Source organism: Bipolaris victoriae, assembly GCF_000527765.1.
Source record: "Bipolaris victoriae FI3 unplaced genomic scaffold scaffold_27, whole genome shotgun sequence".
Classification (NCBI taxonomy): Eukaryota; Fungi; Ascomycota; class Dothideomycetes; order Pleosporales; family Pleosporaceae; genus Bipolaris; species Bipolaris victoriae.
The window spans coordinates 101,978-115,852 of NW_014575365.1; the positions used below are offsets into that span (position 1 = coordinate 101,978).

The following is a 13,875-nucleotide window of genomic DNA, read 5'->3' on the forward strand; positions in this document are numbered from 1 at the left end:
CCATCCAGCATACACACACACGCACACACGCACACACACACATACACACATACACACATACACACATACACATACACACACATACACACACGCACACACACATACACACATACACATACACACACACATACACACACACATACACACACACACACACACACACACACACACATACACGCCCGGCCGGGGATGGGCTCACAGGGCTCACAGGCCACAGGCCACAGTGTCAGTGCACGGGTCCACTTCCGAGCGCGAGATCCCGCCGCTGTGGTAGCCGGAAAAGGCTATCCTCTGTTGGGTCCAGCTCCGAGCGTGTAGCGGGCTGCGTGCTGTCGTAGTGCCATGGACAGGCCACCTAATTAATAGCTGGCCTGTTAATGGCCTACGGCGCGGATGGGTCCCAGAGCTGCAAAGATGCAGATGGGTGGACCCGCCCTCGGACTGCCTCTTGCATTCATGCCGGCACGCCTGCGTGTGGTCGACCAGCCCCAGCGTCAGCGCCCGTTTCGCTTTTAAATACAGCGCCCATCGCACCTCGCTCTCGCCCTAGAGATTGAGCCTGAGATCCCGGCCTCTGACCCTCCCAACCTGCTCGTCGACACGACCTTGACGACATCATCACACACCACGACCGCCTTGACGACATCCACGCCCACGACCCAGCTAGCCCGCCTGAATCCACCGCCCTCCTCTCTCTCCCTCCTTCTCGCCTGCCACTCCACCACCTTCCCACTTATTGCGCTCCCCCTCATCTTTGCTCTGATTGCCCGTCTGCAGCATCCACCCCGCCGTTGGCAGCGACACGTGAAGCGAGAAGTGGCCTCTTGTCCCATGATCAGCGCGGACACGGCGACCAAACGAGAAACCGCCCTAATTCCTGCAGCAATATACCGGCAGCCACCACCCTTCTAGCCAGTCCTCCCACCAACCCCAGCTCTCCTCGCCCCTGAGGCTGCTCAGCGACCGCCGTTCGCTCCAATGATCACGATGACATCGAATGGGTGAGTGTACCGCCTTCTCCCCGCTCCGTGCAACCCTCCCCAATTTCCCGGCGGCAATGCGCCCTGCACTGGCCTGGGGGCCAAGCTACCCTACCAGACGGCTAACCCGTGCTTTCCCCCCCACCACAGATTGCCCGTGCCCGCTCAGAACAGCAACTACATGGAAAATGGCCGCTGGTATCATGGCTTCCGGAGAGGGCTCTACATGTATCCATGCGACGAGGTAGGCACCCGCCAAACAAACCCCACCACCATCACCACCACCGCCGCCCACCTTACCCGCTTGCTTGACGCTGACGCGACACCACAGCCAGAAAAGGATCGCATGGACATCTACCACCAGTTTTTCGCCGTAGCACGGAGAGGCCAGCTGCATCAGGCTCCCGTGCCCTCAGAGCCACATCTGCAACCCCGCATCCTCGACGTAGGTTGTGGGACGGGCATCTGGGCAATTGACATGGCCGAGTAAGTTCTGGGTTCTGCAGCCTGCAATTTGCGTCCCGCAAGGCTAACCACGACGGTAACAGCAAGTACCTAAACGCCGAGGTGCGCCCAATCTAGATCCGACGCATTGCTGCCAGACAGCTGACATGACTGCTGCAGGTCCTAGGATTAGATCTGGTCAACATCCAGCCCGAGAAGTATGTCCCACCACAAACAAGCTGCCTGCTTCTGAACCCGACACTGACGAATCCGCCTAGAATCCCCCCGAATCTGCGGTTCCGTGTACCACGCGATTACGAGAGCCCCTGGACGCTGGGCGAGGATTCGTGGGATCTGATCCATCTACGAATGGCTTGCGGCAGCGTCGAGAGTTGGCCAGAGCTGTACCAAAAAATATACACGTATGCACCATTGTCGCATTGCTTGCGCCTTCGTTTTCCGCATATGCTGACGAGCGGCCCAGTCACCTCAAACCAGGCACGGGCTGGATAGAGCACATTGAAATCGACATGGAGCCCCGCTGCGACGATTACACGCTTCCTCCCGACAGCATGCTCCTCAAGTGGTATGGTTGGCTGGCCGATGCCACGCAACGAGCTTTCCGTCCCATCGCATACGAACATCGCACTCGGCAGCTCCTGCAGGCCGCCGGCTTCATTGATATCCAGGAGACTGTGATTCGCGTGCCCTACAACACATGGCCCAATGACCCGCACCAGAAGGATATTGGCAGGTGGTACAACCTGGGCTTGACCGAGGGCCTGGAGGCGCTAACCTTTGCACCTCTGACCAGAGTCTACCATTGGGACCTCAATGCCCACGTACGGCCAATCGTCGAGGGCGTGCGCAGGGAGCTCTGCAACCGGAAAATCCATGCGTACAACAACATGTAAGTAGCACGCCCGCTCCCGTCGTACCAATTGTTTGATGTTACTGGGCCGATGCTAATAGCTTGCTCTGCAGCCACATTTGGACTGCCCGTCGTCCTCAGCAATAGAAGCTGGCACGACGCTTGCAGCGGTGCGTTTGGCGGGGGATAGTGTGGCCAGCGGTGTGTGTGTGTGTGTGTGTGTGTGTGCGTGTGCCTACAATTGCACATTTCGGCGACACGACACAACCCGCGCCAGGCAGTATCGACTAGTCTGGAACCAAAGCCCCGGAAGTTCTATGCAGCGCCTCGACGCACCCACGCCCCGTTACGCCTAGACGTTATTGTTTTCTTCTTTTGGCGCTTTCTGGATGTTGTGTATTCGGCAAAACATTCTTCGCTTCCCTTTGGCCGAGGGAAGCTCAAGGCCGGGCCGATGAAGCCGTTTGAGCGAGCCGGTAAACATGGGGGCAGTTTTCCGCCCTCATAGTTTACCATGCCACATTTGTTACGAACTGTGCAGTTTGGCTGCATGACGCCTTTCTGCTATCTACCGCCCCACGATGCATGATGCGCATGGGAAAAACTGGAGTTTGTTCACCTTTTTCCTCTGTATCTTCTTTGTTTTACATTTCCTTGTTTGCGGCGACTACCCGAGTCTGGCGTTACGGCATGTTTAAGAATATGATACCTCGGTTTGCTTATGACCCAAAATTCATGTCGTAGTAGTGTATTTGTCGAGCTTGGGCCGGCAGTCTGAAAGGTTTCTAGCGTGGGTGTGTTTGGCATGCCTGGCGGCAAAGTGGCTCGGCATGACGGTATAGGCGGATGTTGGGCCGACGCCGGTTTCAACGTTTGGGGCCCTTTTTTTTTATGGTTCTTCAGCTCGTTGACGAGCATAGTCATGTTTTTTTGTTAGCGGGCGACGGGGATGACGGATGTTTCCGACCTTGGACACGAATCAAGCAGCATACAAGACAGATATATAAGGATATATTGATAATAGCTGGCCGTGTAGCGGAGTCAAGTTTGTTCTAGGGTGATTTTGACAGTGTCTAGGCTGGCGTGTGCATGGGGGGGCAGAGGGGATTTGGGACCCAGGGTAGCGCGGAGGTGGACCTAGGCGTGGTGTGCATGTGCCTGCCACGCGTCGTTACCGAGTGGATGGATGTTTCAGGAGCCAAAAGGCAGCCATGGCATGAGGGCTCAGGTAAGTTGGGCGCGTAGGGTTTCAAGTGTGGCAGCGGTGCCGTGGTGGGCAGAGGCCAGGATGGCGGACCGATGCCATGGCATGGAGAGTGCAAGCGAGCTGCATGACGGCAAACAGGTGTCTGCTAGGCAGTGCTGCACGATGGAACTGACATGCAAGCAAGATCTCCGAGACGGGAACTGACTCTTGCACGGACAGGCATGCCAAGGGGAGCAAGTTTATCGAGGCCAAGGGCTGTGGGTGGGTGTATTGTAGAGTAGTAAGTTTGTAGAGTATATGTTATGTACTAGGTGGGCGTAGTATAGGGCAGAGGGTGGTGAAGTTGTTTTGGCGATCCGGCGCTGTGGGTCGGACGAGGCTTCTCCCGTCGCCCGCGCCTCCCCTCCCGCGCGAACGAAGGAACAGACACAGACGCAGACACAGACACGATGACTGTTTAAAAAAGAAACAAGGTCGTGCAGGAATGCGCGGCGTGTTTCGCGCGCGCCTCTTTGGGTTGGCAACTGCACACGCAGACACAGACACGGATACGCACACTCGCACGCACACGCACATACACAGCCCTCGTCGCCGTCTCTGGTTGCAACGGCGTTGGCAGACGGTGGCATTCGCTCTGGGCTGCAATGATGCGTCATGCCCGCCATAGTTGCTGCTAGCAGAGTACGGGTGACATGGAGAGGTCACGCATGGCATGGGCGTGGATTGCCCCGCCAGCAGCCCGCCAGCGATTAGCCGGGCCTTCTTCGGACGTCCGCCCGGCCTGTAGAGTCAACACCGAGCCAGCGATCGTCGAGCCCTTGTATTCTGTGTGGGCGACGCGTTGGCGACTGGGCCGGGAGACATCGGCAGACCATCCCCACGGAGACGGCATGCCCACACCTTCTGACCGCCACTCTGCCCATGCTGGGCCTCCGCCTCCGCCTCCGCCTCCGCCTCCGACTCTCGTTGCTTTTGCCCACAACCGTGCCCCTAAACACCTCGAATCACAACAACTCCATGCTCCCACCCTTCTACACCACCGGTGTGACTTGCCAGCACACACAAAATGCCCATGTCTGCTTGCTGCCACTCGCCATGGCCTCGACTCCACCCCTTCACCTCTCCCGTACCAGCCCAGAGGTTCGGCCGTCGACAAGCCCACCCCACGGTGCCACTGCCCTGCCTGTCCAGCCGCTCTTGCCTTACCACCCTGTCGGATAAACTTTGTCCACGCGCAGCGCATCATCGCCTCCTTCCAAATACTTACTCTCCCCATCCCAAGTAGCTAGACTACTGCGACGACGTATCAACGCCCACCGCTTGTCGCAGCAATTAGACTTCCGGCCGCTCCTACCGCGCAACCGTACAAACTCGTCTTGTAGCCGCCTGGTAAGTTTGCTGCTCCTCCTCCTCCTCCTCCTCCTCCTCCTCCTCCTGCCCTCCCCCGCGCCTAAATGATGACAAAGCTGGGGCCAGAAGAGTTCCTCTCTCCGGCTGCCCTCTGCAGCTGTGGGATTGCAGGAACCATGCTTTCAAACCCAGCAACTCTACATCTTCTCAACTTACCTGATACCAAATACCCCGCTACACTACTCGTTTCTGCCATTCTGTCATACATGACAAAGAACTTACCATCACTTAGTCAGGACCCGCTTTCGCCTCCAAACGACCGGCGCTACTAACAAGGCCATGGCAATGGTGCTATCCGGGCTTGGAAGCTGGGGCATTTGTCCAAAACTAGTCATGGAACAGGCCTTCGGACCCCTTCTTCCATAATCATCACCTAACCCGTTCTTGAACTAGGGAGTCCCATGGACAGGTTCAACATGTCTGGCAAAGGTCCGCTTTGGCGACCACTCCATGCTCGGCCCTAATCTCATGCCACTGAGGTACGTGTATATATTACCCTCTCTCTTTTCTTTTTCCCCTTGTGTCCAAGACGGACTATTTCTAGCCCCGGAAATAGTAGGTGTCCACCCTTTAAGTCTCCGGTAGATCCCGGGGTTTCATCCATGGCAATCGCGTGTCTCGCTTTTTAGTAATGCTTGTGAGCCGGTCCCAGATAGTTCGTGTTCTACGGGACCTAGTGTTGTGCATCTTCTAGTCTATTCTTCTAGCGTGTGTTGCCGAATTATTTCGGCATGTAATTCCCTCTTGCCACCCGCTAGTCTCTGACATGTTCGCTCTCGTAGTCATGAGTTGTGGGTCATGTTGATTTGTTGATTAGTATACTAGTTGGATTTAGTTTTCTCGGCAAAGTGTGAGTAAATTCACTAGTGTGGCTGTAGACTGCTTGTCGACACTAGGGCATAATGATCAAGTCACAAATTTGGTTTACTCCAGAGAATGTATTTGCCTGTGGCAGGTGAAGCATGTTCTCAGTTGCCAAGCTAGGAAAACAAGGGAAGGTACCTTTTACTCTACTTCACCACCCGTACTGCAATTGAATAGACACTGGCCTTGTGTATGTGTATGGAAGCTACATCGTACAATTATGACTGCTCGTATTCATTCCCATGCTGTTTCCAGAAGCCGTGTTACCCATGTGAATAATGTCGTGAGATGCCACCTTCGCAACTACTTTTCCCAACAGCAAAGAAGCAGCAGCTTCCCTTTGCTGCCACCTACCTCACGCATTCATGCTTCCAGGCAAGAGCATCTCTACACCAATCCCACTACTTCTACCCAGCCCAACTCTCTCTCTCTCTCTCTCTCTCTCCCATCTCTCCAAATCCCCAGCATCTGCATCTGCATCATCATCATCATCACACCACACCACCGCAACCTCTTAACCCCCCAAACACCAATATTCTTGTTTCATCACCGTTGAAAAGCTATCAAAAGCATCGCCATCATGGTCATCCCGTCAGTACAACAAGCTCAAGCTACGCCTTCCGCAGTCCTAGTCACTGCGGACCAAGTCACTGCAGGCCCAGTTACCGCAGAGGTTGAAGAAGCGAGCTCTAAGCGCTTCATCGCAGAGCTGCTAACGCATGGTCTGCATCTCGTATCCAGCATCGTTGTACTGGGTATTGTCATATATCTCATCTATGTATATACGCATACGGGACTTGAGATGTTTTTGTCTATGCTGGTAGGTTATCTTCATCCTCAGCCTCTACCTCGCAAGCTAACCTTTCCACCAGGCCTCCGTCGACATCGTCGTCTGCATCTTCGCCCTCTGCCACCTCTTCCACAAATCCTCGACGCCCGATCTCACCATCCCCATGTTCATCCTGTCAAGCTTGTGGCTCACAGCCTTCATACTTTCTTCTGTCGAATACGCTCACGAGCCGTGTATCCAGACTGAGGAAGAGGAATGGGTCAGTTGTCCGATCAAGAGGGCGCATATGGCGTTTGAGGCGATTGCTTTGTGAGTGCATCCCCGTGTTTGAATGTGCTGTTGCTGTGGGTGAGTGAGTATAAGGCTGATGTAAGGGTAGCTTTTTGAGTTTTGCAACTATGATGGTGGAGATTAGGAGGTGGAGGGGAAACAAGGGGGATGTCGAGGTTGTTGATGGGGGTGACAAGGGTGTGGGGAATGCAGTGGTTACGCCGGGGACGTCGAATACGGCTGTTTGAGGGTGCCATCAGTGTGGGTTAAAGGGAAGGTGATTAAGGGAGGACCTGGGTATGATGCGGAGATGTAGTTTGAACAATGGGATGGCACGTGTCGATGGACATGGTAGGGTTTTGGGGTGGTTTTCTGGTTCTTTCTTCTTTTCACATTGTTCTATCATGGATTGAGAGGCTGGACCTTTCTTGTCACTAATGAATCGATGAGTGTTAGCTCATTCTCCTAGATTATATTGATAAGATTTCAATTCTCCCATTTCTTCCTCTTCCATTATATATTCTTCGGTGGTGCTGGGTGTTGAGTTGAAAATAGTCATGATTATCTGTAAAGCTACAATTGATACCTCCAACAATCACACCAATGTCCCCATTCTTACCTTTTTCCAGTAAACTCCCCTCATCAAATCCACCCCCTCTCCAAAAACTTCACCGGAATCTCCACCGTCTTGGCCCGCAAATACTCCATAGTATTCTTCCCCAACGTATCAATCTCAGAACTAGCATTATACCCCCGATCCAACTGCTCATGCAACAAAAAATGCACCGCCCAAATCCCCTCAATCTCAAACCGATCAATCCTACCCCCCTTGTACTCTTCGGGTCCCAACAGCGCCTTCACCCGCTCAACCGTCATAAACGAGCGCAACCAATCCCACTCATCCTCGTTCCTTACAAAGAACCCACAATTGCAATCTGCAGCCTTATCTCCCGAACGACCGGCAACTATAGCGCCTAGCGGCGCTTCGGCCGTCGGACCGAAGGCAGAAAGATGCACTGGAGAGGAAGTTTCGTACGAATCCTGGTGTTTAGGATACTGCCTGGTGACCTTTGGTGCCTCGAGCACCTTGACTTCTTTTTCGTCATACAAACTATGAACGCGCAACGCCAAATGCGTCTGCGGCAGCAACGCGACCCAATATTCATAATACGGCTTCGGGACCACCTGCCGCAGGTCGTTTGTGAGAGAGAGGCCGGGCGCGCATTGCAGGAAGACTTCGAGACACCATCGGTTAAATGCTTGGGGCACGTCTGGGCGCACGAGATCCGCGTCCCGGGTTTGGGCGAAGATGCGCAAGTCGATTGTGCTGGCGTCGAGGGAGCGCGGGTTCGGCAGCGAGGACCCGATGGCGTGGAAACGGAGGGTTGTGAAGCGGGATGTGTTTTTTCCCATTGCTGTTTTTTTTGGTTTCGTCATCTGTCAGAATACATATATCTAGTAGGTAGTGGAAGGGGGATGGGAATACCATATCGGATTTGATCCTCAGTCACTTTACATTTCTCGGCTATATCCAACCCGGCCATGTACATGTGCCATTCGCACTGCCAGCCTGCGGGGGCCGTAATGCCGATTTTCGTAGTGGGAGGCGGAGGGAGGCCTTTCACGCCTGTGACGCGGACGACGTCTTCGGAGACTTGGTGCATGCGGATGTGGGTTAGGTCGGCGGTGACGTCGCAGTTGTAATAGAGGGGGCCTTGGATTTCGTAGAGGAGTTGCGAGGTGCATGTTCCGATTGTTACGCAGCCTTTTTTTTCCTTTTGTTAGTTAACTGAGATATGTTTATGGGAAAAGGGAAAAAAAAAATTAAGGGTGAGGGTTTACCGCCGCTGTCTTTTTCCTTTGCAATGTTGAAGGTGCCGTCGTAGTCGACCTCCGCGATTGGGAAACCCATATTGACATGTTTCCCGGTTTTGATGAGATCTTTGAACATGGAGTAGTATCCTCCGCAAACGTAGCTCGAGCACTCGATTAAATGCCCTGCAACTAGTGCTCCGGCGAGTTCATCGAATTGATCGTTTCGCCAGTCGTGCCACCACCTATTAAATCTGTCAGCCCATCGCCCCCCCCCTTTCCTCCACACATAAAACCAAGCCAAAGGAAAAAAAAGAGAGCACAAGAAAAACTTACGCAGCAGCCCCAACAACCGGCGCAGCATCCGCCACCCGTCCCGCAATAACAATATCCGCGCCCCCCCTCAACGCCTCCGCAATACACAATCCCCCAAGATACGCCTGTGCACAAACAGGTTCCATACCCCACTCCTCCAACTTCTTCCCATGCATCAAACTCTCAAACTGCTCGCCGTCTTTAATCAGATTCTGCACCTGCTCCGTCACATCATCGCCTTCTACCCACGCGACTTTCAAATGGCTCGCATCGTGTTTCGCAAGCATGTCGACGACGACTTCGGCGAGCAGCTGGGTATCGGACGCGCCCGCGTTGACGGCGAGTTTGGTTTTGTTGCAGACGAGATGGGGGATGGCGGGCTCGAAGCATTGGAGAAAGGTATCTGCATACATTGCTGTTTTCATGCGGTCTTCAAGACTCTGGGTTCCATTTGTCGTGCTGGTTTTGGATGATTTTTGGTTTTTTACTTTGCCGCTGCCGTGCAGGGTCATTGTCATCTCGGAGAGCCAGTCGCCTATGTATAGCGCGTTAGTTTATAGTTTGCTGGAAGATTGACTTTTTTTAAGCGGGTTATTATACCCATTACTACGTCGACGTCAGGGTCACTGGCCATACGTGTTATGGCGGTTGAGCGGTCGGTGAAGCCGCCGGAGCAGCCTGCGATGCGTATGGCGCGTTTGCGGGTGGTGGAGGGAGACATTTTGAGGCGCTTTGGGTTTGGGGCCGTATTTTCTTCAGAATAGACTTGCTCAGTCATGTGTGAGACAGATTGGTGGGAAGAGTCTGTTGAATGAGGATGGAAGGCTTTCGATGTTTATATACCGAGTCCTTTCGTATACACAAGGCAACCCATGCCCATTTTACTAGCAATTACATTTGAGACTGGCCAATGACGGCCTTCTGCTCGTAGAGTTTTTGACGTCTCATCATCGTATCCTGGAGTGCATTGCGGATAATAATTCACGATGGAAGATGATTTCCCGACTGCGGCAGCGGGGTTGCGGGGAAGACGGGGAATATTGCACGACCTTCGAATGACGAGGCTGCTGCTTCTGTACTTTTGCTTTAGAGTTATGAGATTTGTATGACAGGTGGGGAATGCCATGAAAATGGGTTGCTTCTTCAGATCAAATCTACTCATAAAGTAACATTATAACAGTGGGAGCGCAAGAGGAAAGCAAACTGCACATGGAGTTGGAGAAAGTAAGATCGTAAGATGTAAACATGACTCATGCTCTTGTTCATCGAAGGCTGACATGAATCGATAACATCACTAGCGTAGACCCTTCGGTTCGTACCATCTGAAAGTCCGGGGCCCGGGGTAATACCCGGGGGTCTTAGGTAAGTGTTCTTCTGATATGCTTCCGCAGCTACGATGGCCAACGCTTGGACATCTACTAGCGTATCTTCCTGTTCGTTTCCGTCAGCTTTGGTTTCCATATTCGTCTTCCAACTTGGCTTCAACTCTCATGTCACCTTTGTCATTTTTTGCACGGCTAACATGAGGGTTCAAAATCATCATCTTCGCTATTCATCTGGCCAGATGAGTCGGAGTAGTTGGTTTTCATCTCTATCCTCAGGTTAAGGGAAAGGGGGGTTGTAGCGTGAACGTGAGAGGTAAACATTCCATTGACATTTTGGGAGAGCTTGTTGATTGAGTTCATATGTCCGTACGGTTTGGTGAGCATGCAATACATTGCGATATTCTACTAGAGCGCCCATATATTTCGAGCGACCTGCAATTTTTCAAAGCCTCGTTGTGTGATAATGGAGAATATGGTGAGTAGTTGGCAAAGTCAACGTTTGGTATGTACTGAGAAAGGTGAGATTCAAAGGCTCTAGATCAGGGTGTCTCCGCGGTAAGTCACTTGGCAATTACTGCTAGGTGGACTTTGCGGGGAGGATGCATAAGTGTAGTTCGAAGATGGAGGTAAACTGTAAAATCTCTTCTGTGTTCGCGTCTCAGACATTGCAAGTGAATAGAATAGTGACAAAGGAGCCGTGTATAATGATGACTAATTAGTGTTGGCTTTCAGTTTCTGCATTTGGTTATTACAAGTGTAAGGCGCTCGGAAAGGCGCTTTGTAGAGGCGATGCATGTGACTCAGGGTAGGGTGGCAGTTCCAGCCCCCAATGTATACCTAACAGAGCGGCCAATTGCAGGCCGGGTCGATCCCGCCCCATTCCCAGCGCTTGCAGCCATGGCGCTGAACGACTGCACCTCAGCCCGTTCAGCCTGATAGAGTCACCATGAGGCTGAGCAGCAGGTAACGTCTGCCTGCACGGCAGTGTCAGGCCTTCTCAACCATCGCTCTCCCTTCATACTTCACCGTCTGATTCCTCTCACCTTTTCTTGCTATAATCACTCTGAATGGCCCAGCTTCCTCGGTTGTCTCGCGAGGAATATACTGTAGGATGGGTGTGCGCGCTCCCGATCGAGCTGGCGGCGGCGCGGAAAATGCTGGACGAAGAGCACCAAGACCATGAGCGCGAGAGCGACGACATCGATGAGAATCTATACTACCTAGGATCGATTGCTGGGCATAATGTCGTGATTGTATGCCTACCAGCAGGACGCATTGGCAATAACCCTGCGGCGGTCGTGGCGACGCAAATGAAGGCTACATTCAAGGGAATCCGATTCGGACTGATGGTCGGCATCGGTGGAGGAGTACCCAGCCCGGCGGCAGACATCCGGCTCGGGGACGTGGTGGTCAGCCAGCCTGACAAGACGTTCGGCGGGGTGGTGCAGTACGATGCTGGCAAGGCGACAGCGAGCGGGTTCGAGCGGACGGGATTGCTTAACACGCCACCGCAGGTACTGCTCAGCGCGGTTGCGAAGGTGCGAGCAAATGAATTCCTAGGTGAGAGCAGGATGTTAGAGCACATGAGCAAGCTGGAGCGCATCCCTAGGTTCCAGCGAAGCCAGGCGGGGCCCGACGTTTTATTCGACGCAAGATACGACCATGAGGGTGGGCAGACATGCGAAGGATGCAAGAAAGATCACCATAAAACTCGGAAGCCACGCGACGAGGAGGTCATGTCTCACTACGGGACGATCGCGTCGGGGAACCAGGTAATGAAGAACGCGGCAGAGCGAGACAGGGTCAGCGCGGAGCTTGGTGGGGTGCTATGCTTCGAGATGGAGGCGGCGGGCCTAATGAACAGCTTCCCCTGCCTCGTCGTTCGTGGCATCTGCGATTATGCAGACTCGCATAAGAATAAGAGGTGGCAGCCGTATGCTGCGGGAATTGCGGCGGCGTATGCAAAGTATGTGTTGTCCGTGATCCCGCCAGCTGCCGTAGCGAAGACTCGGACAGCGGAGGAGGCAATTCAGAGCGCACGGAGTTAGTGTAGCCATCCTGTTTCCTATATTGCAGCATGGCTAATAGTGCGATAGAGAAAGCAATCTACTCCATTCCATTCCTCCTCAACAAGTCCTTCGTTGGGCGAAAGACTGAGCTCAATGAATTGATGCAGAAACTCATGGTCGACAAGGCGTGCTACCAGATGTCGATTGTTGGGCTCGGCGGGATGGGTAAGACACAAGTGGCGCTCCAGTTCGCGTACATGGTGAAAGAGCGCTGGTCCGAGATGTCCATTTTCTGGATGCCTGCGCTGAGCATGGAGACGTTTGAGCAGGCGTGCGCTGAAGTAGTACGACTGCTCGGCGTACCCAAGGCAGCCGATGGCGAGGACGATGTGAAAGAGCAGTTTAAGCGGCATCTGGGCACGGTGCGGGCAGGGAAGTGGCTGTTGATCGTTGATAACGCTGACGATGCAGATATTGTTTTCGGTGGTGCTCACTCGAAGGGCGTTGTCGACTACTTGCCACAGAACGAAGAGGGTGTGATATTGTTCACCACACGAACGCTAGACGTAGTAGGGAAGCTGACAGGCAGCCATGTGCTAGAGCTTGGCGCCATGGACCGACAAGATGCAACGACCTTTTTGACTAAATCGCTGATCAACAAGGAGCTCCTTAGCGACAGTGCCGCCACAGCAGACTTGTTGGATGAGCTAGTGTGCCTGCCTTTGGCGATTGCACAGGCAGCTGCTTACCTAAACAGGAACAGGATGTCTATCCAAGAGTACTTGCGGCTACTACACAATACGGAGCTAGACCTTGTTAAGCTTATGAGCAGAGAGTTTTGTAATGACACCCAGTACAAAGGCACGGAAAACGCAGTAGCTACAACATGGGTGGTGTCATTCAGTCAGATCCGCGCACGCGATAAGGCAGCTGTGAAACTTCTGTCTTTCATGTCGTGCATTGAGTGGAAAGCGATACCGCGGTCTATTCTGCCTAGAGTGCGGTCCAGAGTGCGGATGACAGACGCTATTGGCACGCTCTGTGCATACTCTTTTCTAACAAGACGAGAGAACGAAGACGAGTATGACATCCATCGACTGGTACATCTAGCAACTCGGATCTGGGTTAGGCAGTACGGCGACACGAGAAAAGTGGTGGAGAAGGGTATCAGACATTTAGCCCGCATTTTTCCCTCGAACGACTATGAGAACTGGAAAAAATTAAGGGCGTATTTGCCACATGCGCTGCGGCTGCTCAAAGACAAGCAAGGCTATGTGGTAAAAGAGAGGTCAGAACTGTGTCTCTTAGTAGGACAATGTCTGCGGGCTGACGGGAGGATCCAAGAAGCAGTGAGATGGCTTAAGAAGTCGTGTGAACAGAGGAAGACACTCGACAAGCGCAATCCGAAGCGGCTACGTTCACAGCATTCGCTCGCTATAGCATACGAGGCCAACGGACAGGCTAAGAAGGCAGTAAAGCTATTAGAACACGTTATCAGAATACGAGTAGAATTGCTCGCAGAAGACCATCCCAGTCTATTAGCGTCGCAGCACGTACTCGCAATGGCATACGAGGCCA

At 53.2% G+C, this 13,875-nt stretch overlaps 5 protein-coding genes across 5 annotated transcripts in view; 4 read left to right on the forward strand and 1 right to left on the reverse strand.

Moving 5' to 3' along the window:
* Window positions 1–987: 987 nt before the first annotated feature.
* On the forward strand, window positions 988–2,442 carry COCVIDRAFT_36303 (hypothetical protein; the record flags this gene model as incomplete). Its single annotated transcript, XM_014702833.1, has 8 exons — window positions 988–1,001; window positions 1,131–1,224; window positions 1,312–1,466; window positions 1,529–1,547; window positions 1,605–1,642; window positions 1,703–1,846; window positions 1,909–2,334; window positions 2,409–2,442. 8 exons carry the CDS (start codon window positions 988–990, stop codon window positions 2,440–2,442), a joined length of 924 nt encoding a protein of 307 aa, XP_014558319.1.
* Window positions 2,443–4,194: 1,752 nt separating this feature from the next.
* COCVIDRAFT_14558 (hypothetical protein) lies at window positions 4,195–4,791 on the forward strand (the record flags this gene model as incomplete). Its single annotated transcript, XM_014702775.1, has 1 exon — window positions 4,195–4,791. The coding sequence occupies one exon, from the start codon at window positions 4,195–4,197 to the stop codon at window positions 4,789–4,791; it is 597 nt and encodes a 198-aa protein (XP_014558261.1).
* A 1,565-nt stretch (window positions 4,792–6,356) lies between these two features.
* Window positions 6,357–7,084, forward strand: COCVIDRAFT_25185 (hypothetical protein; the record flags this gene model as incomplete). Its single annotated transcript, XM_014702791.1, has 3 exons — window positions 6,357–6,596; window positions 6,649–6,875; window positions 6,946–7,084. The coding sequence occupies 3 exons, from the start codon at window positions 6,357–6,359 to the stop codon at window positions 7,082–7,084; spliced, it is 606 nt and encodes a 201-aa protein (XP_014558277.1).
* A 394-nt stretch (window positions 7,085–7,478) lies between these two features.
* On the reverse strand, window positions 7,479–9,684 carry COCVIDRAFT_36305 (hypothetical protein; the record flags this gene model as incomplete). Its single annotated transcript, XM_014702834.1, has 5 exons — window positions 7,479–8,251; window positions 8,323–8,601; window positions 8,679–8,893; window positions 8,985–9,498; window positions 9,564–9,684. The coding sequence occupies 5 exons, from the start codon at window positions 9,682–9,684 to the stop codon at window positions 7,479–7,481; spliced, it is 1,902 nt and encodes a 633-aa protein (XP_014558320.1).
* A 1,671-nt stretch (window positions 9,685–11,355) lies between these two features.
* COCVIDRAFT_94889 (hypothetical protein) overlaps window positions 11,356–13,875 on the forward strand; it is a gene marked incomplete at both ends in the record, with an annotated part of 3,055 nt that continues 535 nt past the window's right edge. Inside the window, 2 exons of the mRNA XM_014702835.1 lie at window positions 11,356–12,331; window positions 12,385–13,850. Coding sequence (XP_014558321.1) covers window positions 11,356–12,331; window positions 12,385–13,850 — 2,442 coding nt within the window. The remainder of the gene's footprint in view (window positions 12,332–12,384; window positions 13,851–13,875) is intronic.